Source organism: Arachis ipaensis, chromosome B1 (assembly GCF_059453495.1).
Source record: "Arachis ipaensis isolate K30076 ecotype BB chromosome B1, ASM5945349v1, whole genome shotgun sequence".
In the NCBI taxonomy this organism is placed as follows: domain Eukaryota; kingdom Viridiplantae; phylum Streptophyta; class Magnoliopsida; order Fabales; family Fabaceae; genus Arachis; species Arachis ipaensis.
The window spans coordinates 117271651-117299474 of NC_142436.1; the positions used below are offsets into that span (position 1 = coordinate 117271651).

The window sequence follows — 27824 nt, forward strand, 5'->3', positions numbered from 1 at the left end:
GGAATGAGGGTTGGAACTTTTACTCAAAAAACACTCAAGCACACTCACATCCCAGAGAATTTCTGAGTCTGCGATCGAGTAACTTTTCTGTAGGGTTCCTTCCATATTTTCTTTCTTTTAATTTACCTTGTAAACTTTACTTTTCAAGCAGATTTATCTTTCAAGTGCTCTTTATCTTCTTCGTCTAATTTACATTTCTGCACTTGAAATTTCCATGTCAAAGTCCTCTGACCCAGTCAAAGGCGTTTTATTTGCTTTCTTTCAATTTCAGCGCAAACTTTTCCGTTTTCTGCGTATTTTGTTTTTGAAAAATTTTCCTTTTATTTCTTTCATCAATTTATCAATTTCAATTTATTTTTATTTCTAAAACTTACCTAATTAAAGACACTTTGATACACTTTTAGAAAAACTGGTACCTGCACAGAGGAGTAGGTTTCGCTCCTAGACCACTAGATATCGAACCACCATCGATTTGCTAAAAATCGACAAAACAGGGAGAATATTTCGCATAAGGCTAGGATTCCCAGCACCACCCACACCACGAGTTGGCAACCAGTCAACAGCGTGTAAGGACAGATAATTTGCTACTAATTTAATTTGCTAATAATACATAATAATATTTAATATTATAAAATATAAAAGACTAAATATTATGTTTGAATAAAAATAATTTACTTTTTATAAATTTAATTAAATATGCTCAAGTTAAGAGAATTAAGATGCAAATTTGATTCAAATTGAGAGTTTAAATCTACAAATAAAAACAAAGTGTAGCTTAAATCTTATCCCATCCTATCAATTATCACCCCTAAAAAATAGGTGTTAGTAGCTTTACCCCAAAATGAAATACTAGAAGAATAACTATTCGAACAGTCAATTTGCACATAACATCTGTTGCTTTTCGAATTATATAATGATCATGAAAACGCACATCAATCAATTTGCACCTAGGATAATAATTCGAACAATTGACTTTTGTTTTTTTATCTAATATCTATAACAATCAACAATCCACCATGCGGATAAGTTACCACAAAAAAAACAAGGAACAAAATGATTGAAATAAACTGTGATACTCCATAAACTCTAATTGAAATATCTACTGCAGCTACAAGAATGACAAACTCCAGATCCCACAAGAAAATTGCTTCTGAGTTAACTTCATATTCCAAACTTCCATTCACATGCAAAATCAGTCAGGATCTGCTTTGTCGAGAAAAAGGAAGGCAAAGACTGTTCCATGCACCTAAGTTGGGTCGAAAAGTGAGAGACTTGTTAGAGAAAGTCCATGGTTCCAACCTCATCAAGGTTGCTAAGCATAGACGAGCAGCTAGGACTTCCTTGGATCTGGTTTAAGAGGCCATATTATCCTGAGGTTCAGGTGCTTGTAATTGAGTCTCCACCAGTGCCTCTGGTTCGTATCCGAAATCAGGTTTAGAGGCCTCTTCTGATTCAGGTTTTGATTCTGAAACCAAACCTTGATCTTGCTCTTGTTGCTGCTGACCATCTGGTTGTTGCTTTTGCTGCAAAATTTGATTATCGTCCTCAATTGGATTACCTAAGTTAACCAGACCTTCAGCATGATCTTGTGATTGTAACTGCTCCTCACATTGGTTTGTGTTTGTGTCTAGCTTTATTTTCCGAGGCCTCCCTCTCCCCCTACCACTCCCCTTGCCTCTACCTCGACCTACACCATCACCTCTGCCTCCGCTGATGCCTCTACCTCTACCTCTACCCCTACCACTAGAATTCTGCTGATCTTGATCATCCGTTTGCAATTGCTGCTCAGAATGATTTGCATCTTGATCTATTTTACGAGGCCTTCCCCGACCACGACCTCTACCTCTACCTCGACCTAGACCTTTACCAGTACCTCTGCCTCTGCCTCTGCCACGACTATACTCCCTTGGGTTGTTTGCATCAGTCTCTGACTTACAGGGCCTTCCTCTGGGACGCTTAGCTGGACGATGCTCAACACTCCCAGACACTAGATTCTCACATCCTTGATTTCCATGTAGCGGTTGATCATTATGAACATTCTCAGGAGCTAACATAGCTTTGTTTTTAAACATTGTTGGTTCCTTGTGCCTTCCTTGACCTGCAACTTGAACTTGAGGAGATGACTGCCACTGCTTCTCGATAATATTTATCTTGGGCTTTTGTGCATCAAGAATAAGGTCACCTAACGGTAAAAAGCACTCCTCTTGATCGTCTGCAACTGGCTAAGATTTCAGGTGCCCCTCTCTGCATTGGCGCTTTGGATAATGGTTCTCAGGATCACCAGATACTGAGTTCCCATCTTTCTTTTGTTCATGAACATCCAAAGATGACATTTATTGTTTCAATTGTCCTTCTGACAGTACACATTCTGAACCCAGAAGATCAAGTGGCTTCTGGTAATCAATAACATTCAGCACAGTTGGTAGGGATGAACAAATTATTTCTGGGTGCACTATGGAGTACTGTTGGCAACAAATTTTAAAAGCATATCATCATGCCCGACAACAAATTTTAAAAGCATATCATCATGCTCATAGTTACATGGAACAAAAAATAAGCATAAGATTATATTTCTCTGAATAATTTAAGGAACAAAGGATGATGGTCAGTAAGGCAAAAAAATTAGAATAAAACAAATTCTCTGAAAGTTTCTTTCTAATATTGATAAGGAAAGGACAAGGGTTGTCACCAAATGACCCAGAGTAGGGTTAAATTAGCCTCTCGCGAATATGCAAGGTAAAGCTTCCTAATACAGATCTACATAGTGGATCAAACCCTTCCAAGAACTCTGGGCAGAGTGGAAAGTTTATAGCACTAAGCTTCCCTTTATTGAAAACAAAAAGAACGGCATAAATATATACGAAAGGAAATGCCAATTGTTCCCCAATACTGTCCTGTATAGGAAAGCTTCAAATGTCATCAAATTAACTCCAAGTACACATTATTAAATAATTTCACTTTTCTAGATTAAATAAAAGCATAGCAAATCCCAATATTGCAGCAAGGAAAGATATGACACTTATTTTATGAAAACCTTTCCTAAAACTCTCTAATCAATCAAATTCTTGGATATAACGAGTAAACGAGCTCCAATAAAAGGGCACTAACAACTAACAGCTCCACCACATGAATGATAACTATCAAGTACCAACAGCAGATGCCAAAAATGATAGAAACACCATAATACCTGATCTTGTAACTTGATGAGCGGATAATTTATACGCTTTTTGACATTGTTTTTAGTATGTTTTTAGTAGGATCTAGTTACTTTTAGGGATGTTTTTAATAGATTTTGTGTTAAATTCACATTTCTGGACTTTACTATGAGTTTGTGTGTTTTTCTGTGATTTCAGGTATTTTCTGGCTGAAATTGAGGGACTTGAGCAGAAATCAGATTCAGAGGTTGAAAAAGGACTGCTGATGCTGTTGGATTCTGACCTCCCTGCACTCAAAGTGGATTTTCTGGAGCTACAGAACTCGAAATGGCGCGCTTCCAATTGCGTTGGAAAGTAGACATCCAGGGCTTTCCAGAAATATATAATAGTTTATACTTTGGCCAAGAATAAACGACGTAAACTGGCGTTCAACGCCAGCTTTCTACCCAAATCTGGCGTCCAGCGCCAGAAAAGGATCCAAAACCAGAGTTGAACGCCCAAACTGGCACAAAAACTGGCGTTCAACTCCACAAATGGCCTCTGCACGTGCAACACTTAAGCTCAGCCCAAACACACACCAAGTGGGCCCCGGAAGTGGATTTATACATCAAATACTTACTCATGTAAACCCTAGTAGCTAGTTTATTATAAATAGGACCTCTTACTATTGTATTAGGCATCGGGGGATTACCTTATGATCCTTTGATCACGTTTTGGGGGCTGGCCATCTCGGCCATGACTGGACCTTTCACTTATGTATTTTCAACGGTAGAGTTTCTACACTCCATAGATTAAGGTGTGGAGCTCTGCTGTTCCTCAAAGATTAATGCAAAGTACTTCTGTTTTCTATTCAATTCATCTTATTTCGCTTCTAAGATATCCATTCGCACCCAAGAACGTGATGAAGGTGATGATTATGTGTGACGCTCATCATCCTTCTCCCTTATGAACGCGTGCCTGACAAACACTTCCGTTCTACATGAAATAAGCTAGAATGAATATCTCTTAGATCTCCTAACCAGAATCTCCGTGGCGTAAGCTAGAATGATGGCGGCATTCAAGAGAATCCGGAAAGTCTAAACCTTGTCTGTGGTATTCCGAGTAGGATTCAATGATTGAATGACTGTGACGAGCTCCTAACTCGCGATTGCAGGGCGTTAGTGACAAACGCAAAAGGAGAGTAAATCCTATTCCAGCATGATCGAGAACCGACAGATGAATAGCCGTGCCGTGACAGGGTGCGTGAGCATATTATTCACTGAGAGGATAAGATGAAGCCATTGACAAGGGTGATGCCTCCAGACGATTAGCCGTGCCGTGACAGGGCATTGGATCATTTTCCCGAGAGATGACCGAAAGTAGCCATTGACAGTGGTGATGTATCACATAAAGCCAGCCATGGAAAGGAGTAAGACTGACTGGATGAAGATAGCAGGAAAGCAGAGGTTCAGAGGAACGAAAGCATCTCCATTCGCTTATCTGAAATTCCTATCAATGAATTACATAAGTGTTTCTATCCCTATTTTATTAATTAATATTTGAAAACACCATTATCACTTTATATTTGCCTGACTGAGATTTACAAGGTGACCATAGCTTGCTTCATACCAACAATCTCCGTGGGATTCGACCCTTACTCACGTAAGGTATTACTTGGACGACCCAGTGCACTTGCTGGTTAGTTGTATCGAAGTTGTGACAATTATGAATTAAGATCAGAGCACCAAGCTTTGGAGCCATTACCAGGATTTGTTCGAGCCTGGAGATCACAATTTCGTGCACCAAGTTTTTGGCGCCGTTGCCGGGGATTGTTCGAGTATGGACAACTGATGGTTCATCTTGTTGCTCAGATCAGGTAATTTTCTTTTTGTTTCGTTTTCAAAATATTTTCGAAAAAAAAATGTTTTCAAAAATAAATTATTCTATAGCTTCAAAATTTTTAAGAATGAATGCTAGTGTTTCATGAAGCATGTTGAAGCCTGGCTGGCTGTAAAGCCATGTCTCAATTCTTATACTCAAGAGAAGAGCTTCTTTATCTTTCTTAGCCAATTGGCTGTTGAATGTAAGGAATGTCAGGCGTGTCATGTCTAAGTTACATACTAAAGCTTGGCTGGCTATCAAGCCATGCCTGACCCTTTGATTGGAGCTTTAGAGCATAAGATTCCTGGAATTCATATTAAAAATTTTGAATCCTTATTTTTCTTTTTTCTAAATAATTTTCGAAAAAAAAATTAAATAAAAATAAAAATACAAAAAAATTAGAAAATCATAAAAATCAAAAATATTTTGTGTTTCTTGTTTGAGTATTGAGTCATATCATAAGTTTGGTGTCATCTGCATGTGCATCTTGCATTTTTCGAAAATTTCATGCATTCATGGTGTTCTTCATGATCTTCAAGTTGTTCTTGGTAAGTCTTCTTGTTTGATCTTGATGATTTTTTGTTTTGTGTCTTTTCATGTTTATCATATGCATTCTTGAATTCTTAGTGCCTAAGCATTAAAGAATTCTAAGTTTGGTGTCTTGCATGTTTTCTTTGCATTAAAAATTTTTCAAAATTGTGTCTATGATGTTCATCTTGACATTCATAGTGTTCTTGGTGTTCATCTTGACATTCATAGCATTCTTGCATGCATCACATGTTTTGATCTAAAAATTTCATGCATTGCATCTTTTTAGTATTTTTCTCTCTCATCATAAAAATTCAAAAATCAAAAAAATATCTTTCCCTTTTTCTCTCATCAAATTCGAAAATTTGAGTTGACTTTTTCAAAAATTTTTAAAATTTAGTTGTTTCTTATGAGTCAAATCAAATTTTCAATTTGAAAATCTTATCTTTTTTTAAAATCTTTTTCAAAAATCAAATCTTTTTCAAAATTCTTAGTTGTTTTCGAAAATTTTAAAAATATTTTTCAAAAATCTTTTTCTTATTTTTATACCAAATTTTCGAAAATAACAATAACAATTAATGTTTTGATTCAAAAATTTGAAGTTTGTAACTTGCTTGTTAAGAAAGATTCAAACTTTAAGTTCTAGAATCATATCTTGTGATTTCTTATGAATCAAGTCATTAATTGAGGTTTTAAAAATCAAATCTTTTTCAAAACTAATTTCAATCATATCTTTTCAAAAATATCTTCTTATCTTATCTTTTTCAAAAATATCTTTTCAAAATATCTTCTCTAACTTCCCAACTTCTTATCTTTTCAAATTTGTTTCAACTAACTAACTAACTTTTTGTTTGTTTCTTAACTTTTTCAGAAATACCTAACTAACTCTCTCTCTCTCTAATTTTCGAAAATATCTTCCCACTTTTTCAAAAATTTCTTTTTTTATTAACTAATTATTTTTATTTTTAATTTTAAAAATTTTTCGAAAAAAAAAAAATTTACTAACCTTTTTCAAAAACTATTTTCGAAAATCACTAACTCTTTTTCAAAAATTGTTTTCAAAAATTCACTTCCCCCTCTCATGTTCTTCTATTTGTTTATTGATATACTAACATCTTTCCTTCAACTCTCCAAAAATCCGAACCCCCTCTCTCTCTGAGTTCAGATTTTCTTCCCTTCTTTTCTTCTACTAACCCAAGGATCCCTATACGGTGGTATAAAGGATCCATATTATTATTTTTTCTGTGCCCTCTTCTTTGTCATATGAGCAGGAGCAAGGACAAGAACATTCTTGTTAAAGCAGATCCAGAATCCGAAAGGACTCTGAAAGAAAAAATTAAGAGAAGCTAAAATACAACAATCCAGAGATAACCTTTCAGAAATTTTTGAACAGGAAAAGGAGATGGCAGCCGAAAATAATAATAATATAAGGAAGATGCTTGGTGACTTCACTGCACCTAATTCCAATTTACATGGAAGAAGCATCTCCATTCCTGCCATTGGAGCAAACAACTTTGAGCTGAAACCTCAATTAGTTTCTCTAATGCAGCAGAACTGCAAGTTTCATGGACTTCCATCTGAAGATCCCTTTCAGTTCTTAACCGAATTCTTGCAGATATGTAATACTGTTAAGACTAATGGAGTAGATCCTGAAGTCTACAGGCTCATGCTTTTCCCTTTTGCTGTAAGAGACAGAGCTAGATTATGGTTGGATTCTCAACCCAAAGACAGCCTGAACTCTTGGGATAAGCTGGTCACGGCTTTCTTAGCCAAGTACTTTCCTCTTCAAAAGCTGAGCAAGCTTAGAGCTGATGTTCAAACCTTCAGACAGAAAGAAGGTGAATCCCTCTATGAAGCTTGGGAAAGATACAAACAGTTGATCAAAAAGTGTCCTTCTGACATGCTTTCAGAATGGACCATCCTGGATATATTCTATGATGGTTTATCTGAGCTATCAAAGATGTCACTGGACACTTCTGCAGGTGGATCCATTCACCTAAAGAAAACGCCTGCAGAAGCCTAAGAACTCATTGACATGGTTGTTAATAACCAGTTCATGTACACTTCTGAAAGGAATCCTGTGAGTAATGGGACGCCTATGAAGAAGAGAGTTCTTGAGGTTGATACTCTGAATGCCATATTGTCTCAGAATAAAATATTGACTCAGCAAGTCAATATGATCTCTCAGAGTCTGCATGTAATGCAAGCTGCATCCAACAGTACTCAAGAGGCTTCTCCTGAAGAAGAAGCTTATGATCCTGAGAACCCTGCAATAGCAGAGGTGAATTACTTAGGTGAACCTTATGGAAACACCTATAACTCAACATGGAGAAATCATCCAAATTTCTCATGGAAGGATCAAAAGCCCCAACAAGGCTTTAATAATGGTGGAAGAAACAGGTTTAGCAATAGCAAGCCTTTTCCATCATCAACTCAGCAACAGACAGAGAACTCTGAACAAAATGCCTCTAATTTAGCAAATCTAGTCTCTGATCTATCTAAGGCCACTATAAGTTTCATGAATGAAACAAGGTCTTCCATTAGAAATCTGGAAGCACAAGTGGGCCAGCTGAGTAAAAGGATCACTGAAATCCCTCCTAGTACTCTCCCAAGCAATACAGAAGAGAACCCAAAAGGAGAGTGCAAGGCCATTGACATAAGCGCCATGGCCGAACCTGTGAGGAGAGGAGAGGACATGAATCCCAAGGAGGAAGACCTCCTGGGACGTCCAGTGGTCAATAAGGAGCTTCCCTCTGAGGAACCAAGGGACTCTGAGGCTCATCTAGAGACCATAGAGATCCCATTGAACCTCCTTATGCCCTTCATGAGCTCTGATGAGTATTCCTCTTCTGAAGAGAATGAGGATGTTACTGAAGAGCAAACTGCCAAGTTTCTTGGTGCAATCATGAAGCTGAATGCCAAATTATTTGGCATTGATACTTGGGAAGTTGAACCTCCCTTGTTCATCAATGAACTAAGTGATCTGGATCAACTGACATTGCCTCAGAAGAGACAGGATCCTGAAAAGTTCATAATACCCTGTACCATAGGCACCATGATCTTTAAAGCTCTGTGTGACCTTGGTTCAGGAATAAACCTCATGCCCCTCTCTGTAATAGAGAATCTGGGAATCTATGGGGTGCAAGCTGCTAAAATCTCATTAGAGATGGCAGACAGCTCAAGAAAACAGGCATATGGACAAGTAGAGGACGTGTCAGTAAAGGTTGAAGGCCTTTACATACCTACTGATTTCATAGTCCTGGATACTGGAAAGGAAGAGGATGAATCCATCATCCTAGGAAGACCTTTCCTGGCCACAGCAAGAGCTGTGATTGATGTTGACAGAGGTGAAATAGTCCTTCAATGGAATGAGAACTCCCTTGTGTTTAAAACTCAAGGATCCCCCTCTGCAACCATGGAGAGGAAGCAGAAAAAGCTTCTCTCAAAGCAGAGTCAACCAGAGCCCCCACAGTCAAACTCTAAGTTTGGTGTTGGGAGGCCACAACCAAACTCTAAGTTTGGTGTTGAAATCCCATATCCAAACTCTAAGTTTGGTGTTGGAGAGTCTCAACAAAGCTCTGCACATCTGTGAGGCTCCATAAGAGCCCACTGTCAAGCTATTGACATTAAAGAAGCGCTTGTTGGGAGGCAACCCAATGTTTATCTAATTCCTATTTTTATTGTTTTTCATGTTTTCTTAGGTTCATGATCATGTGGAGTCACAAAATAAACAAAAAAATCAAAAACGGAATCAAAAACAGCAAAAGAAAAATCACACCCTGGAGGAGCATCTATCTGGCGTTCAAACGCCAGAACAGAGCATAGTTCTGGCGCTGAACGCCCAGAATGGGAGCATCCTGGCGCTGAACGCCCAGAACAAGCATGGTTCTGGCGTTCAACGCCAGAAATGGCAGCAAAGGGGCGTTGAACGCCCAAAATGGGCACCAACCTGGCGCTGAACGCCCAGAGTTGTGTGCAAGGGCATTTTGCATGCCTAAATTGGTGGAGGGATGTAAATGCCTTGACACCCCAAGATCTGTGGACCCCACAGGATCCCCACCTACCTTCACTCACTCTCTTCTCTCTTCTCAATCATCCTCTACTCCCAATAAACACTCATCCCTTCTGTCTTCCATTTACCACTCACACCCATACACCCACTTACCTTCAAAAATTCAACATCTCTTCCCCACCCAATCCCACCCATATGGCCGAATACACACAGCCATCCATCTCCTCCATATCCTCTTCTTCTTCTATTCTTTCTTCTTTTGCTCGAAGGCGAGCAACATTCTAAGTTTGGTGTGGTAAAAGCATAGCTTTTTTGTTTTTTCCATAACCATTGATGGCACCTAAGGCTAGAGAAATCTCTAGAAAGAGGAAAGGGAAGACAAAAGCTTCCATCAAGGGTCTATAGCTCAGTGGTAGAACATTTGACTGCAAATCAAGAGATCCCTGAGATACCTCAGGGGATACATTTTCTTCCACACAATTATTGGAAGCAACTAAGGGTGGAACATCAAGAGCACTCCATCATCCTTCATGAAATCAGAGAAGATCTAAAAGCAATGAAGGAGGAGCAACAAAGACAAGGAAGAGACATAGAAGAGCTCAAGGTCATCATTAGTTCCTCAAGAAGGAAACGCCACCATTACTAAGGTGGATTCATTCCTTGTTCTTATTTCTTCTGTTTTTTGTTTTCTATGTTATGTGCTTATCTGTGTTTGTGTCTTCATTACATGATCATTAGTAGTTAGTAACTATGTCTTAAAGTTATAAATGTCCTATGAATCCATCACCTCTCTTAAATGAAAAATGTTTTAATTCAAAAGAACAAGAAGTACATGAGTTTCGAATTTATCCTTGAACTTAGTTTAATTATATTGATGTGGTGACAATGCTTCTTATTTTCTGAATGTATGCTTGAACAGTGCATATGTCTTTTGAAGTTGTTGTTTAAGAATGTTAAATATGTTGGCTCTTGAAAGAATGATGACTAGGAGACATGTTATTTGATAATCTGAAAAATCATAAAAATGATTCTTGAAGCAAGAAAAAGCAGCAAAGAACAAAGCTTGCAGAAAAAAAAAAATAGGCAAAAAAAAAATATATAGAAAGAAAAAGAAAAAGCAAGCAGAAAAAGCCAAAGCTCTTAAAACCAAGAGGCAAGAGCAAAAAGCCAATAACCCTTAAAACCAAAAGGCAAGGGAAATAAAAAGGATCCCAAGGCTTTGAGCATCAGTGGATAGGAGGGCCTAAAGGAATAAAATCCTGGTCTAAGCGGCTAAACTAAGCTGTCCCTAACCATGTGCTTGTGGCGTGTAGGTGTCAAGTGAAAACTTGAGACTGAGCGGTTAAAGTCAAGGTCCAAAGCAAAAAAAAAAAAAAAGAGTGTGCTTAAGAACCCTGGACACCTCTAATTGGGGACTTTAGCAAAGCTGAGTCACAATCTGAAAGGGTTCACCCAATTATGTGTCTGTGGCATTTATGTATCCGGTGGTAATACTGGAAAACAAAGTGCTTAGGGCCACGGCCAAGACTCATAAAGAAGCTGTGTTCAAGAATCATCATACTGAACTAAGAGAGTCAATAACACTATTCGAAATCTGAAGTTCCTATAGATGCCAATCATTCTGAACCTCAATAGATAAAGTGAGATGCCAAAACTATTCAAGAGGCAAAAAGCTATAAGTCCCGCTCATATGATTGAAGCTCTGTTTCATTGATAGTTTGGAATTTATAGTATATTCTATTCTTTTTATCCTATTTTGATTTTCAGTTGCTTGGGGACAAGCAACAATTTAAGTTTGGTGTTGTGATGAGCGGATAATTTATACGCTTTTTGACATTGTTTTTAGTTTGTTTTTAGTAGGATCTAGTTACTTTTAGGGATGTTTTTAATAGATTTTGTGTTAAATTCACATTTCTGGACTTTACTATGAGTTTGTGTGTTTTTCTGTGATTTCAGGTATTTTCTGGCTGAAATTGAGGGACTTGAGCAGAAATCAGATTCAGAGGTTGAATTCTGACCTCCCTGCACTCAAAGTGAATTTTCTGGAGCTACAGAACTCGAAATGGCGCGCTTCTAATTGCGTTGGAAAGTAGACATCCAGGGCTTTCCAGCAATATATAATAGTCCATACTTTGGCCAAGAATAGACGACGTAAACTGGCGTTCAACGCCAGCTTTCTACCCAAATCTGGCGTCCAGCGCCAGAAAAGGATCCAAAACCAGAGTTGAACGCCCAAACTGGCACAAAAACTGGCGTTCAACTCCACAAATGGCCTCTGCACGTGCAACACTTAAGCTCAGTCCAAACACACACCAAGTGGGCCCCAGAAGTGGATTTATACATCAAATACTTACTCATGTAAACCCTAGTAGCTAGTTTATTATAAATAGGACCTCTTACTATTGTATTAGGCATCGGGGGATTACCTTATGATCCTTTGATCACGTTTTGGGGGCTGGCCATCTCGGCCATGCCTGGACCTTTCACTTATGTATTTTCAACGGTAGAGTTTCTACACTCCATAGATTAAGGTGTGGAGCTCTGCTGTTCCTCAAAGATTAATGCAAAGTACTTCTGTTTTCTATTCAATTCATCTTATTTCGCTTCTAAGATATCCATTCGCACCCAAGAACGTGATGAAGGTGATGATTATGTGTGACGCTCATCATCTTTCTCCCTTATGAACGCGTGCCTGACAAACACTTCTGTTCTACATGAAATAAGCTAGAATGAATATCTCTTAGATCTCCTAACCAGAATCTTCATGGCGTAAGCTAGAATGATGGCGGCATTCAAGAGAATCCGGAAAGTCTAAACCTTGTCTGTGGTATTCCGAGTAGGATTCAATGATTGAATGACTGTGACGAGCTCCTAACTCGCGATTGCAGGGCGTTAGTGACAGATGCAAAAGGAGAGTAAATCCTATTCCAGCATGATCGAGAACCGACAGATGAATAGCCGTGCTGTGACAGGGTGCGTGAGCATATTATTCACTGAGAGGATAAGATGAAGCCATTGACAAGGGTAATGCCTCCAGACGATTAGCCGTGCCGTGACAGGGCATTGGATCATTTTCCCGAGAGATGACCGAAAGTAGCCATTGACAGTGGTGATGTATCACATAAAGCCAGCCATGGAAAGGAGTAAGACTGACTGGATGAAGATAGCAGGAAAGCAGAGGTTCAGAGGAACGAAAGCATCTCCATTTGCTTATCTGAAATTCCTATCAATGAATTACATAAGTGTTTCTATCCCTATTTTATTAATTAATATTCGAAAACACCATTATCACTTTATATCTGCCTGACTGAGATTTACAAGGTGACCATAGCTTGCTTCATACCAACAATCTCCGTGGGATTCGACCCTTACTCACGTAAGGTATTACTTGGACGACCCAGTGCACTTGCTGGTTAGTTGTATCGAAGTTGTGACAATTATGAATTAAGATCAGAGCACCAAGCTTTGGAGCCATTACCAGGATTTGTTCGATCCTGGAGATCACAATTTCGTGCACCATAACTCCTGTGCTAGAGGCTCTACTTCAACATATTGTTCTACAACTCCAGCCCCTTGTGATTTATTCTGCTCTCCAACCCTTTCAGCTGACTGGTCAAGTGCTTCTTCCCCCTTCTCTTCTGTCCATTTCACCACACTAATTGGCTCATCAATCCTAACATCACCTAAATCATAAACCTGATGTTGTGCCTCATGTCTTCCCTCTTTAGGCTTATCACTCTTCTCAATCTCTTCACAGATTTTTACTCTCTTCCGCTTTCGCTCTCCACCTCCATTCATGCTATGCTGACTTCTCTTCTTTCCTCTCTTCTTCCTCTTACTCTTACATTACTGTCTCCCCTTCCGATCACCATCAATTCCATCACCATCAGCCTGTAGAACATATCTGCCACCCTCATTACACACAATCTTCTCATCCTGGCAAAGCTTCTCAAATTGAATACACAAAATCTTCTTATGTGCCCATGGCAAATCATCATACTCCTTTACAATGAAATTAGAAATTTCTTCTTCAGTGGACCCTTTATTCTCATTTAGCTCCGATATTACCCTATGTATCATCTGAAAAAAGCACATAAGGGGGTGCAAAATTAAAATCAAAAGAAGAACCGCATACGCATTATGATCATTTCAATTCCAAAGAAAATAAGACACTCAATAAGCAAAATAAAAAAAAGGATTGAAAATTTGGAGAAAAGCAAGGGAAAGGAACTACCAATGCATAAGGAGGGTGCGTGGGGGTGTGGAAAGAAGGAAACATCTTCTTGAGATGCTGCTGAATGAGGGAGGAAACATGGCGTGTTTCGAGGGAGAGGGAGGGGTTGGATTTGACGAGCTGAGACAAGAGAGAGTCTTTGAGGTTAGCAATGATGCGGTTTCTTCTAAAATGTTCATCATCGTTGGGAAGAGGTTGAGGAGGAGAATGAGGTTTCTCTTCTCCGTCCATGATTGGTGCCAACCGTCAAGGGACTTTGATTATGTGTGTGTAAAGTGCCACAGAAGTGGCAAGCAGGGGCGAATAGAGGCTGAAGAGCGAACAGAGGCGGTGAACTACCGAACGACCGGAGGCGACGGCAAGGAGTGACTGAGTGGAGGGGTGGAGGCTGGTGTTGGCGTTGTGATGAGTGAGTGCAGCAGTGAACTCCTTAGAGAGTGAGACTGAGACTGAGAGTGACGAGGATTCAGGGTTGTCAAGGTGTTTCTTGCAATGGCTTGTCAAGGTTGCTTTTTCTTCCTTGGGTATTAATTCATTTAATTTGATGACATTAAAAAACAGCAACAAAGAATCACCCTAAAAAATAGCAACAGCAGCGTAACAACACAAAATCAATGATTTCACATTCAGAAATCAAGAACAATCAGCAACAAAAATTAAAAAATAGCAGCAGCAGCATAACAACACAAAATGATTTCACATTCAGAAATCAAGAACAATCAGCAACAAAAATTAAAAAATAGCAGCAGCAGTATAACAACACAAAATCAATGATTTCACATTCACAGATCACCAAGGTCCTGAGAACCAGACCAGTCATCGAACCACTCTAACTACTGGTTTACTGGTCCAACCGGTTCAACCGTGGTCCAACCAAACAAACCGTTTTACAATAAAATAACAAGTAAACTATAAACAAATACTCTAAAACATAATTATAGTATAATTTAAGATAAATCTTAAACGTCTTCTAAATTTAAAGCATTACATAATTTCAACATAATTTCAAAAATTAACAATTAGCAGTAGCAATGAGCATAATTTCAGCATAATTTCAACGAAGATTAATAAACTTTTTTCAAAGATTAACAATGAACACTTGGGCAATAGCAATGAGCATAATTTCAGCATAATTTCAACAAAGATTAGTAAACTTTTCTAAAGATTAACAATGAACACTTGCGCAGTAGCAATGAGCATAATTTCAGCATAATTTTAACAAAGATTAATAAACTTTCAAAGACTAACAATGAGGAGTAGCAATAAGCATCATTTCAGCTAAATTATTTTCAATTTTCAGCACAGCACAAAAAAAAAGCAACAAAACAGAGTCCAACACACCACAGTAGCAATGAGCAGAGCTAACCAATACGGGTGTGTTTGGGAACCCCGTTGGAAGGAAGAAGCACGTTTAAATTTCTTGAAAGCTTCAACTTTTGGTTTGGCAAATTTTTTTCTCATGAACGCAGAAGTGATTTTGCTGCCAAAACCACGTTTACAAGAAGCAACTATTTTTAGCTTCTGCGTTTTCTTAACGGGCTTTTAGCCATAGATACTAACCATTTATTTACCTTTTACCAACTTTATCCTTTATATATGTTATTGTATTATTCATAAAATTCTTGTTATTTCTATTTATATGAGCTCTATTTTTCTATTATTTATTATTTTTATTTTTTCCAACTGTTTATTTGACATTATACACTCTTATAATTGTGATTTTTGTGTATCATGTTTGTTATTATCTTTTTATAATATGATTTATTGATTCTATTAGGTAAAGTAAATTAAATAAAAAAATTAACTGTAAATAATAATAATAGTAAAAAATTATAACATACTAAAAAAAGAGTACTAAAAATACTAAAAATATATTATATAAAAAGATCATCAAAAACTTTCAGATTTGTTTCAATCACTATAAAGTAAATATTTAATTTTTTTAATTATTTTCGGTACTCTCTTTTATAATTGTAATTCTCGTCTACTATGTTTTAGTGTAATTTTTTATAATATAGATTATGATTCCATTAAAAAAGATAAATTAAATAAAAAATTAATCATAGATAATAATAAAATCATAAACGTTGGATTCCAAATTAATATTAAGAATAAGATTATTGAGAGTACTAGAATAAGAATACGATGTAAAAAAATACTAAAGTAACATTTAATACTTAAAAAATGTAACATATTTGATTATATATATATATATATATATATATCTAAAATTTATATTTTTTTATTTTTATTAAAAATATATTTTGTCTATTTTTATATGTTATTTTTATTTTAGTAAGTAAATATTAATTTTATTATAAAGTTAACTAATAAGATCTATTTAAATATCTAAATTAAAATAATAGGATAATATAAAAAAATTTAAGTTGATGTCCATTTTAGTAATTTTTTTTATCTAAAAGTGATTTTGAATGGTATAAGTCAAACATCATTTATTTTACTATAATCCATTTTGATACAAAAATTACCAAACATAAATCACTTTAACACAAACTTACTTTTGATCAAAATCAAGTTTGCAAAATCAATTTTATGCAAACTCCGTTTGCAAACTGTAATCCAACAATTCAATCTGAACAACAACACTAGCATCAGCAGAATCCTAAATCGACGAACAAACAAAGATGGACAATAAACAACACTGAACAATTAGATTAAAAAAATACATCTGAACAACAAGAACAGTTCAATAATTACTATAAAACAAAATAATCTAAATTATTTCATGACAGAGAAACCTAAGAAAATCATTACTCATAACAAGAATGGCTCAATAATGTTCATTACTCATCATCGGTAATAAAAATCAGTCTGCAAACAAACATGAAAAGTAGGAGTATGAAAAGTAGCAGCACAGCAAAAACAAACAGCACTATAAAAAAATAGCAACAATCAAGAACAATAAGAACAAACACAGCAGTGAACAAACATCAACAATCAGAAGTTCAGAACCATAAAATACAAACAGCAGCAATCAGCAACAACAATAAACACAACACTGAATAATTAAATAAAAAAATACAACATTTGAACAAGTAAACAAAGACAGCAGTGAACAAACATCAACAATCAGAAGTTCAGAACCATCAAGAACAAACAGCAACAATCAACAATGACAATAAACACAACACTGAATAATTAAATAAAAAAAATACAACATTTGAACCACAAGAACAGTTCCACAATTATTGTAAAACAAAATAATCTAAATTACTCATAACAGAGAAACTTAAGAAAATCATTACTCATAACAAGAACAGTTCAATAATGTTCATTGCTCATCATCAGTAATAAAACTCATTCTGCAATTAAATAATTGATCATGAACGAACAAACTAAAATATATTGATTCAAAATACCTAAGAAAACTCAAAACAGAGATACGCAAGAAATTACTCATAAAAAAATAATGAACAAACAGAGATTCAGGATTTCAGAGCAGTAATTGAGGGAGAAGGAGCAAGAACGTCGACCACGAGCAGCAGACGGACGGAGGACGGGCGACCACCGAATTGGAGCTGCGACGAGACACGAAAAAGCTTCCTAAAGAGCAGAGTGGTTGGAGGCTACGACAGACTGGACGGTGAAGGCCAACCGAACGACGGTGGGATGGCGGTGGTGAGCTGAATGGCGGCGGCGATAAAGGCTGGCTAGTGGCTATGGCTTGTGTCACCTCTTCTTACGGTGGTAGCGAACTCCTTGCGGCGGTGGTGGAGACTAGGGTTTCTCTTTGGTTGAGGTTGAGTGGGGGTAGTAGCTCTGCTGAGGGAAGGAGAGGAGAAGGGGCTTCGGGCAGTTCTGCTAGTGGGTTTCTCTTCCGGCGAGAAGATGCAGACGACGGTGGGAAGACGAAGACGACGGATGTGCCGAGCTCGCGGAAGAAGAGAATAGGGGTTGGAGACTTGGGGGCAGTGGCTACACGGACGGACGGCCTCGAGGCTCGACGGACGGGCGGCGGCGTGGCTCGAAGAGAGGCTAGGATTTGATTTGAGAAGCGAGAGTGAAGAGAAGTGAAGTGAGGCTCACGGTTGAGTGATTCAGCGGCTCAATAAGCCTAAGGATTTGTTTGGGTGAACTTCTAAGAAAAGATCTTTTTTTTTTAATTTATCTTTTTTAAAAGATCTTATAAAAAAGTAAAGTAATATTATGTTTGATATCTCGTACAAAAATATCTTTTTATTTATCAATTATGTTTGAGTATAATAATATAAAAGTACTTTTTTGTAAATTTAAGGCTTCTCAAAAAAGATATTTTTATTTTTTTAGTGCTTTTATTTTTACTACTAAAAATTTTTCAAACATACTAAAAAAAAAAGATATTTTTTCATTGAAAAAAATCTTTTTTTATCAAAATAATGGTGCCCAAACAAGTACTAAAACGACATCGTTTCAATCCAACTGGCAGGTTTTCGGTCCGTTCCAACCAGCCGTTTCTTGGCCAGTTCAGCACTTTTTACCAGTTGTTTTATCAGCGGTTTTACATGCCTGACCAGATCGTTATTGTTGCCAATTTGCGGTTGGATCGGTCCGATTGGCCGGTTCGATCTGGTTTTTAGAACCATGCAAATCACTCAAATCAAACATTCAAAAGTCAGAATAGTGCCACTAACCTTCAACGAGGGGGGAGCGTGGCGGAGAGCAGGACGGCGACAAGACGACAGCGACCAGCTCGAACAGAGAAGCCGCGGGAGGATGAATGGCGTTCCAAACTAGAACAAACAACCGCGGAGGGAAGAGGGAAGTCGTGGAGGCGCTGATAACCATGGACGGCAGCAAGTAACCGTTGAAGAAGCTAGGATTTTGGTTTCGGGTGCTTTGAACTTGGAAGAAGGGTTTTGGTTTTGGATTCCCTTTCTTTGCTGAAAGTCTGAAACGCGCGAAGGAGGGGGTTTGGGGGAAAGTGGGCGTGACTCACGCATGTGCTCCGGTTTTTTTTTAAAAGCAATCAAAATGGCGTGGTTTAGTAAGAACCGATAGGTTTTTGGTCCGGTCCAACCGGCCGGTTCCTAGTTGGTTTAGCAGTTTTTGGGCGGTTCTCTGACTAGCGGTTTTACACATGGGATTGGATCGTTTTTATCGTCGGCTCCCGGTTCGACTGGCCAGTCCGATCCGGTTTTTAGAACCATGTATACCTTGAACCCTCGTCACTCTCGGTCTCAGTCTCACTCTATAAGCAGTTCACTGCTACACTCACTCATCACAACGCCAACGCCAACACCAATACCAGCCTCCACCCCTTCACTCAGTCACTCTTTGCCATCGCCTTTGGTCGTTCCATCTAGTTCGCCACCTCAATTCGCACTTCGGCCTCTATTCTCCCTTGCTCGCCACTTCTGTGGCACTTTACACACACAAATAATCAAAGTCCCTTGATGGCTGGCACCAATTATGGACGAAGAAGAGAAACCTCACTCTCCTCCTCAACTTCTTCCCAACGATGACGAACATTCTAGAAGAAACCGCATCATTGCTAACCTCAAAGACTCTCTCTTGCCTTAGCTCGCCGAATCCAACCCCTCCCTCTCCCTGAAACTCGCCATGTTTCCTCCCTCATTCAATAGCGTCCCAAGAAGATGTTTCCTTCTTTGCACACCCCCACACACCTTCCTTATGCATTGGTAGCTCATTTCCCTAACTTTTCTCTAAATTTTCAATCTTTTTTATTTTGCTTATTGAGTGTCTTATTTTCTTTAGAATTCAAATGATCATAATGAATATGTTGTTCTTCTTTTGATTTTAATTTTTTGCCCCCTTTTGTGCTTTTTTTTTTACATGATACATAGGGCAATATCAGAGCTAAATGAGAATAAAATATCTACTGAAAAAGAAATTTATAATTTCATTATAAAGGAGTATGAGGATTTGCCATGGGCACATAAGAAGATTTTGGGTATTCAATCAGAGAAGCTTTGTCAGGATGAGGAGATTGTGTGTAATGAGGGTGGCAAATATGTTCTACAGGCTGATGTGATGGAATAGATGGTGATGGAAAGGGGAGTCAGGAATGTAAGAGTACGAGGAAGAAGAGAGGAAAGAAGAAAATTTAGCATAGCATGGATGAAGGTCGAGAGCGAAAGCGAAAAAGAGTAAAAATATGTGAAGAGGTTGAGAAGAGTGATAAGCCTAAAGAGGAAAGAGATGAGGCACAACATCAAGTGTATGATTTAGGTGATGTTAGGACTGATGAGCCAATTAGTGTAGTGAAATGGATGGAAGAGAAAGGGGAAGAAGCACTTGACTAGTCAGCTAAAAGGGTTAGAGAGCAGAATAAATCACAAGGGGTTGGAGTTGTAGAACAATATGTTGAAGTAGAGCCTCTAGCACAGGAGTTACAGGATCAAGTATTATAGTGTTTCTATCATTTTTGACATCTGTTGTTGGCACTTGATAGTTATCATTCATGTGGTGGAGTTGTTAGTTATTAGTGCCCTTTTATTAGAGCTCGTTTACTAGTTATATCCAAGAATTTGCTTGATTAGAGAATTTTAAGAAAACTTTTTATAAAATAAGTGTCATATCTTTTCCTGCTACAATGGTTGGATTTGCTATGCTTTCATTTAATCTAGAAAAGTCAAATTATTTAATAATGTGTACTTGGAGTTAATTTGATAACATTTGAAGCTTTTCTATACATGAGGGAACGGATGTGGGGAAATCGTCGGACAAAAACTTGATGTGAAAAAATCATCGGTAGGAATTTTCACAAAAATAATCTCGTCGAAGTATAGTTCCAAACCGATAGACAACCCTCAATCAAAGTTTAATTTGTTTGTCATAAGTGCAAACCCAATAAAAATCGAGAGTATTTAAACCTCGGGTCGTCTCTCAAGGAATTGCAGGGAAGTGTGCATATTATTGGTTATGGGGTGTATATTTTTGGGGTTTTGGGTTTGATGAATAATAAAATAAAACTAACAACTAAGAAAGGTCCTAGCAAGGTTTGAGAATCTACTCTAAAATCCAACCAAGCATTTTATCAAACACTTGGAAGGTATAAAAGAAAAGCATAGTAAATTGGTAAGAAATATAAATTCTACAACTACCCATGTAAGAAAATAACAATAACAATGCAATTAAACATTAACAAACATAAAACATAAATTGTATTAATTAAAATTAAAAGCAACAAAGTGTCATAAACATAAAGGCAACAAAATAAAGGAAATAACAAGTAAAACTAGAAGAGCAAAGATGTAAGAACAATAAATTGCAAAGAAAATAAATCAAAACAACAATTAAACCTAAATCTAAGAGGAATCTATCCTAAATCTAGGGGTGTGCATAGTTCAGTTTTTCTATGAACTGAACTGAAACTGCACTAAACCATTTTAAATGGTTTAGAAACTAAACCAAACTGCTTTGTCACACATGAAACTGGTTCTAAACCAGTTTATAATATAGTGCACCAGTTTAAACTAGTTCATAAAAATAAAACTGGTTTTAATTAAAAAAACCAGTTTAAACTGGTTTATAGGCTAAAACTAGTTTTCACACTCCCCTCTCTCTCCCCACTCTCTCTCTCTCTCTCTCTCTCTCTTCTTCCTTCCCTCTCTCCCCCTCCTTTCTTTCTCTCTCTCTCTCTCTCTCTCTCTCTCTTCTTCCTTCCCTCTCTCCCCCTCCTTTCTTTCTCTCTCTCTCTCTCTCTCTCTCTCTCTTTCTCTATCTTCATCTCTCCCTCTCTCTCCTTTCTCTTTTTTTCTCTATCTTCTTCTCTCCCTCTCTCCCCGTCCTTTATCTCTCTCCCTCCTCTCTATTTTCCTTTTCCCTCTCTTTCCCCCTTTCCCTCTTTCTCCCCTCCCTTCTCTTTGTCTTCCTCTCTCTCTCTCTCTCCCTCTCTCCCTTTTCTCTCTCCCTCTCTCTTTTTCCCTCCCTTTTTCCCTCTCTATCCCTTTCTCTCATTCTCTCTCTCTCCCTATCCCTCTTCCTCCCTCTCTCTCCTTTTCTCTTCCCCTTCTCTCTCTCTCTCCTTCTATCTCTCCGTCCTCTCTCCCTCTCTTTCCCCGTCCTCTCTCCCTCTCTCTCTCTCTCTCTCTCTCTCTCTCTCTCCCTTTCTCTCATTCCCCTCTTCCTCTCTTTCTCTTCTTTGCTCCCTCTCTCTCTCTCTCTCCCTCCTCTCTCCTCCTCTTCTCTCTCGCTCCCCTTCTCTCTCCCCCTCACTCTCTTTGTCTTCCTCTCTCTCTCTCTCTGCCTTTTCCTTTTCTCTCTCTCCCCCTCTCTCTCTTTATCTCCATCTTTCCCCCTCCTTTCTCTCTCTCTCTCTCCCCTGCCCCTCTTTCTTCCCCTCCCCTTTCTTTCTCTCTCCCTTTTCTCCCTCTCTATCCCTTTCACTCATTTCTCTCTCTCTCTCCCCTATCCCTCTCTCTCTGTCTCTCTCCCTCTCTCCTCTCTGTCTCTCAATTTCTCTCCCTCTTTCTCTTTCTCTCTCTCCTCCTCCTCCTTCTCTCACTCCTCTTTTCCTATCTTTCCTCCTCCTCTCTTTTTTCCTCTTCTATCTCTCTTTCCTTCTCTCTCTTATTTTGGAGAAAAGAGGGAGAGAAAGAGAAGAGGGATATAGAGTGAAAAAATACTGAGAGAAAAAGAGAAAAGAGAGAAAGAAAGGAGAGAGAGAAAGGAGAAGGAAGAGAGAAAAAAGGAGAGAGAAAGAAGGGAAAGAGAGCAAGAGAAAAGGAGAGAGAAAGAAGAGAAAGAGAGAGAGAGGAATAGAAGAGAGAAAGAAAAAAGAGAAAAAATGAGAGAGAGAGAAAACAACAGGAGAAAGAGGAAAAATAGGAAGAGAGAGAGAAGGGGGAAGGGAGGGAAAGAGAGAGAGAGAGGAGGGGGAGAAAGAGGGGAGAGAGAGAGAGAGGAAGAAAGAGGGGAGGAGGAGAGCGAGAGAGGAGGGATAGGAGAGAGAGAAAAAAGGGGAGAGAGAGAGAGAGAAGAAGAGAGAGAAGAAGGAAGGGGGAGGGAGAGGGAGAAGGAGAGGGAGAGGGGGGAGAGAGAGAAAGAGATAGGAGTGGGAGAGAGAGGGGGAATGGAGGGAGAGAGGGGAGAGAGAGAGAGGAAAGAGGGGAGGAGAGAGAGGAGGGAGAGGAGAGAGAGGAAGAAAGAGGGGAAGGAAGGGAGAGAGAGAGAGAGAGAGAGAGAGAGAGAGAGAGAGAGAAAGAGGGGAGAGAGAGAGAAGGGAGAGAGAGAAGGAGGGAGACAAAGAGGAGGGGAAGAGAGAGAAAGAAAGAGAGAGAGAGAGAAGGGAGAGAAGGAAGAAAGAGAAAAGAGAGAGAGAAGGGAGATAGGAGGGGGAGAAAGAGGAGAAGAAGAGAGAGAGGAAGAAAAAAGAGAAGGAGAGAGAGAGGAGGGAGAGGAGAGAGAGAAAAAAAGGGAGAGAGAGAGAGAGGGGAGGAGAGAGAAGAAGGAATAGGGAAGGAGAGGGAGAGGGGAGAGAGAGAGAGAGAGAGAGAGAGAGAGAGAGATAGAGAGAGAGAGAGAGGAAAAGGAGGGAGAGGGAGAAAGAAGAAGGGGGTGAGAGAGAGAGAGAGAGGAAAGAGGGGAGGGGGAGAAAGAGAGGAGGGAGAGGAGAGAGAGAGAGGAAGAGAGAGGGGAAGGAAGGGAGAGGGAGAGGGAGAGGGGGAAAAGAGAGAGAGAGTGATGGGAAGGGAGAGGGAGAGGGAGAGGGAGAGAGAGATGGGAGAGAGAGAGAGAGAGAGAGAGAGAGAGAGAAAGAGAGAGAGAGAAGGGAGAGAGGAGGGGGAGAAAGAGGAGAGAGAGAGAGAGAGAGTGAAGGAAGAAAGAGAAAAAAAGAGTATGTAAAATTAATTTTGGAGTTTAAATAAAATCAGTTTTAATTTGGTTTAAAACTAAACTAAACCATAAAAACTGGTTTTTAATAAACTGGTTTTCATACAAACTATGGTTTCAGTTCAGTTTTTTATTTAAAAAAACTGGTTTATTTAAAACAGTTTCAGTTTAGTTTCAATTCAGTTCAGTGAAACCAGTTTTTTTGCACACCCCTACCTAAATCTTACCTAATTCTAGAGAGAAGAGTGATGAATCCATATTTTACGATAATTTCTGGTTAGAATTGAGTGGATTTCATCATATAAACCTATACTTATTCTATTAAATAGCATGCTTTTGAGCTTTCCTCCTAAATTGTGCTTGATTATGAAAACATGCTCTTTTGTGCCTGGTGCACGAAATTGTGATGTCCATGCTCAAACTATTCCTGGCACGTGAGCAACTTGGTACGCGTAATCGTGATTACACATTCATAATTTGTCACAACTTCGGTACAACTGACCAGCAAGTGCACTGGGTCGTCCAAGTAATACCTCACGTGAGTAAGGGTCGAATCCCATGGAGATTGTTGGTATGAAGCAAGCTATGGTCACCTTGCAAATCTCAGTTAGGTAGATATAAATGGATAATGGTGTTTTCGAATAATAAATAATAGAATAGGGATAGAGGTACTTATGTAAATCATTGGTAGGAATTTCAGATAAGCGAATAGAGATGCTTTTCGTTCCTCTGAACCTCTGCTTTCCTGCTATCTTCATCCAATCTGTCTTACTCCTTTCCATGGCTGGCTTTATGCAAGGGCATCACCGTTGTCAGTGGCTACATCCCCTCCTCTCAGTGAAAAATATGCTCACATGCTCTGTCACAGCACGGCTAATCATCTGTCGGTTCTCGATCATGCTGGAATAGGATTCACCCTCCTTTTGCGTCTGTCACTAACGCCCAGCAATCGCGAGTTTGAAGCTCGTCACAGTTATTCAATCATTGAATCCTACTCGGAATACCACAGACAAGGTTTAGACTTTCCGGATTCTCTTGAATGCCGCCATCATTCTAGCTTACGCCACGAAGATTCTGGTTAGGAGATCTAAGAGATATTCATTCTAGCTTATTTCATGTAGAACGGAAGTGTTTGTCAGGCACGTGTTCATAGGGGAGAATGGTGATGAGCGTCACACATAATCATCACCTTCATCACGTTCTTGGGTGCGAATGGATATCTTAGAAGCGAAATAAGATGAATTGAATAGAAAACAGTAGTACTTTGCATTAATCTTTGAGGAACAGCAGAGCTCCACACCTTAATCTATGGAGTGTAGAAACTCTACCGTTGAAAATACATAAGTGAAAGGTCCAGGCATGGCCGAGATGGCCAGCCCCCTAAAGCGTGATCAATAGTCTCCTAAGATGAATAATGGATTAGAACTGAGACCAAAGATGCCTAATACAATAGTAAGAGGTCCTATTTATAATAAATTAGCTACTAGGGTTTACATGAGTAAGTAATTGATGCATAAATCCACTTCCTGGGCCCACTTGGTGTGTGTTTGGGCTGAGCCTGAGTGTTGTACGTGTAGAGGTTCTTCTTGGAGTTGAACGCCAGTATTTGTGCCAGTTTGGGCGTTCAGCTCTGGTTTTGGCTCCTTTTCTGGCGCTGGACGCCAGATTTGGGTAGAAAGCTGGTGTTGAGCGCCAGTTTACGTCGTCTATTCTTGGCCAAAATATGGACTATTATACATTTCTGGAAAGTCCTGGATGTCTACTTTCCAACGCAATTGGAAGCGCGCCATTTCGAGTTCTGTAGCTCCAGAAAATCCACTTTGAGTGCAGGGAGGTCAGAATGCAACAGCATCAGCAGTCCTTTTTCAACCTCTGAATCTGATTTCTGCTCAAGTCCCTCAATTTCAACCAGAAAATACCTGAAATCACAGAAAAACACACAAACTCATAGTAAAGTCCAGAAATGTGAATTTAACATAAAAACTAATGAAAACATCCCTAAAAGTGACTAGATTCTGCTAAAAACATACTAAAAACAATGCCAAAAAGCGTATAAATTATCCGCTCATCACAACACCAAACTTAAATTGTTGCTTGTCCCCAAGCAACTGAAAATCAAATAGGATAAAAAGAAGAGAATATACTATAAATTCCAAACTATCAATGAAACATAGCTCCAATCATATGAGCGGGACTTATAGCTTTTTGCCTCTTGAATAGTTTTGGCATCTCACTTTATCCATTGAGGTTCAGAATGATTGGCATCTATAGGAACTTCAGATTTCAAATGGTGTTATTGACTCTCCTAGTTCAGTATGATGATTCTTGAACACAGCTTCTTTATGAGTCTTGGCCGTGGCCCTAAGCACTTTGTTTTCCAGTATTACCACCGGATAAATAAATGCCACAGACACATAATTGGGTGAACCTTTTCAGATTGTGACTCAGCTTTGCTAAAATCCCCAATTAGAGGTGTCCAGGGTTCTTAAGCACACTCTTTTTTTGCTTTGGACCTTGACTTTAACCGCTCAGTCTCAAGTTTTCACTTGACACCTACACGCCACAAGCACATGGTTAGGGACAGCTTGGTTTAGCTGCTTAGACCAGGATTTTATTCCTTTAGGCCCTCCTATCCACTGATGCTCAAAGCCTTGGGATCCTTTTTATTTGCCCTTGCCTTTTAGTTTTAAGGGTTATTGGCTTTTTGCTCTTGCCTCTTGGTTTTAAGAGCTTTTGGCTTTTTCTGCTTGCTTTTTTTTCTTTTTCTTTTTCTTTCTATATATTTTTTTTCGCCTATTATTTTTTTTTTCTGCAAGCTTTGTTCTTTACTGCTTTTTCTTGCTTCAAGAATCATTTTTATGATTTTTCAGATTATCAAATAACATGTTTCCTAGTCATCATTCTTTCAAGAGCCAACATATTTAACATTCTTAAACAACAACTTCAAAAGACATATGCACTGTTCAAGCATACATTCAGAAAACAAGAAGCATTGTCACCACATCAATATAATTAAACTAAGTTCAAGGATAAATTCGAAACTCATGTACTTCTTGTTCTTTTGAATTAAAATATTTTTCATTTAAGAGAGGTGATGGATTCATAGGACATTCATAACTTTAAGACATAGTTACTACTACTAATGATCATGTAATGAAGACACAAACATAGATAAGCACACAACATAGAAAACAAAAAACAGAAGAAATAAGAGCAAGGAATGAATCCACCTTAGTGATGGTGGCGTTTCCTTCTTGAGGAACCAATGATGTCCTTGAGCTCTTCTATGTCTCTTCCTTGTCTTTGTTGCTCCTCCCTCATTGCTTTTTGATCTTCTCTTATTTCATGAAGCATGATGGAGTGCTCTTGATGTTCCACCCTTAGTTGTCCCATATTGGAACTCAATTCTCCTAGGGAGGTGTTGATTTGCTCCCAATAGTTTTGTGGAGGAAAGTGCATTTGAGGCATCTCCGAGATCTCATGGAAATGAGCTTCTTGCGCCTCTTGAGCTCCATGGATGGGCTCTCTTGCTTGCTCCATCTTTTTCTTAGTGATGGGCTTGTCCTCTTTAATGAGGATATCTCCCTCTATGTCAATCCCAGCTGAATTGCATAGGTGGCAAATGAGGTGAGGAAAGGCTAACCTTGCCATAGTGGAAGACTTGTCAGCCACCTTGTAGAGTTCTTGAGGTATAATCTCATGAACTTCCACCTCTTCTCCAATCATGATGCTATGGATCATGATGGCCCGGTCTATAGTAACTTTAGACCGGTTGCTAGTGGGAATGATTGAGCATTGAATGAACTCCAACCATCCTCTAGCTACAGGCTTGAGGTCCAATCTTCTTAGTTGAACCGGCTTGCCTTTGGAGCCAACCTTCCATTGAGCTCCTTCTACACATATGTCCATAAGGACTTGGTCCAACCTTTGATTAAAGTTGACCCTTCTAGTGTAGGGGCGTTCATCTCCTTGCATCATGGGCAAGTTAAACGCCAACCTCACATTCTCCGGACTAAAATCTAAGTATTTCCCCCGAACCATTGTAACATAGTTCTTTGGATCCGGGTTCTTACTTTGATCATGGTTCTTAGTGATCCATGCATTAGCATAGAACTCTTGAACCATTAGGATGCCGACTTGTTGGATGGGATTTGTTAGAACTTCCCAACCTCTTCTTTGAATTTCATGTCGGATTTCCGGATACTCATTTCTTTTGAGTTTGAAAGGGACCTCAGGGATC

The 27824-nt window shown here is 38.8% G+C and overlaps 1 protein-coding gene and 1 non-coding gene across 3 annotated transcripts; both read right to left on the reverse strand.

Moving 5' to 3' along the window:
* Positions 1 to 1054: 1054 nt before the first annotated feature.
* LOC110271752 (uncharacterized) lies at positions 1055 to 17787 on the reverse strand. Of its 2 annotated transcripts, none has more exons than XM_088503350.1 (4): positions 17230 to 17787; positions 13790 to 14308; positions 13073 to 13635; positions 1055 to 2462 (listed from the first exon to the last, which is right to left on the reverse strand). In XM_088503350.1, the coding sequence occupies exon 4, from the start codon at positions 2070 to 2072 to the stop codon at positions 1353 to 1355; it is 720 nt and encodes a 239-aa protein (XP_088359476.1). In that variant the 5' UTR covers positions 2073 to 2462; positions 13073 to 13635; positions 13790 to 14308; positions 17230 to 17787; the 3' UTR covers positions 1055 to 1352. The 2 variants fall into 2 exon arrangements, with proteins under 2 accessions (XP_088359476.1, XP_020978681.2); XM_021123022.2 differs by having other exon boundaries at positions 17207 to 17787.
* LOC148578068 (small nucleolar RNA R71) lies at positions 7342 to 7449 on the reverse strand. Its single transcript, XR_015903377.1, has one exon. It is a non-coding gene; the product is annotated as a small nucleolar RNA R71 (small nucleolar RNA).
* Positions 17788 to 27824: the final 10037 nt, after the last annotated feature.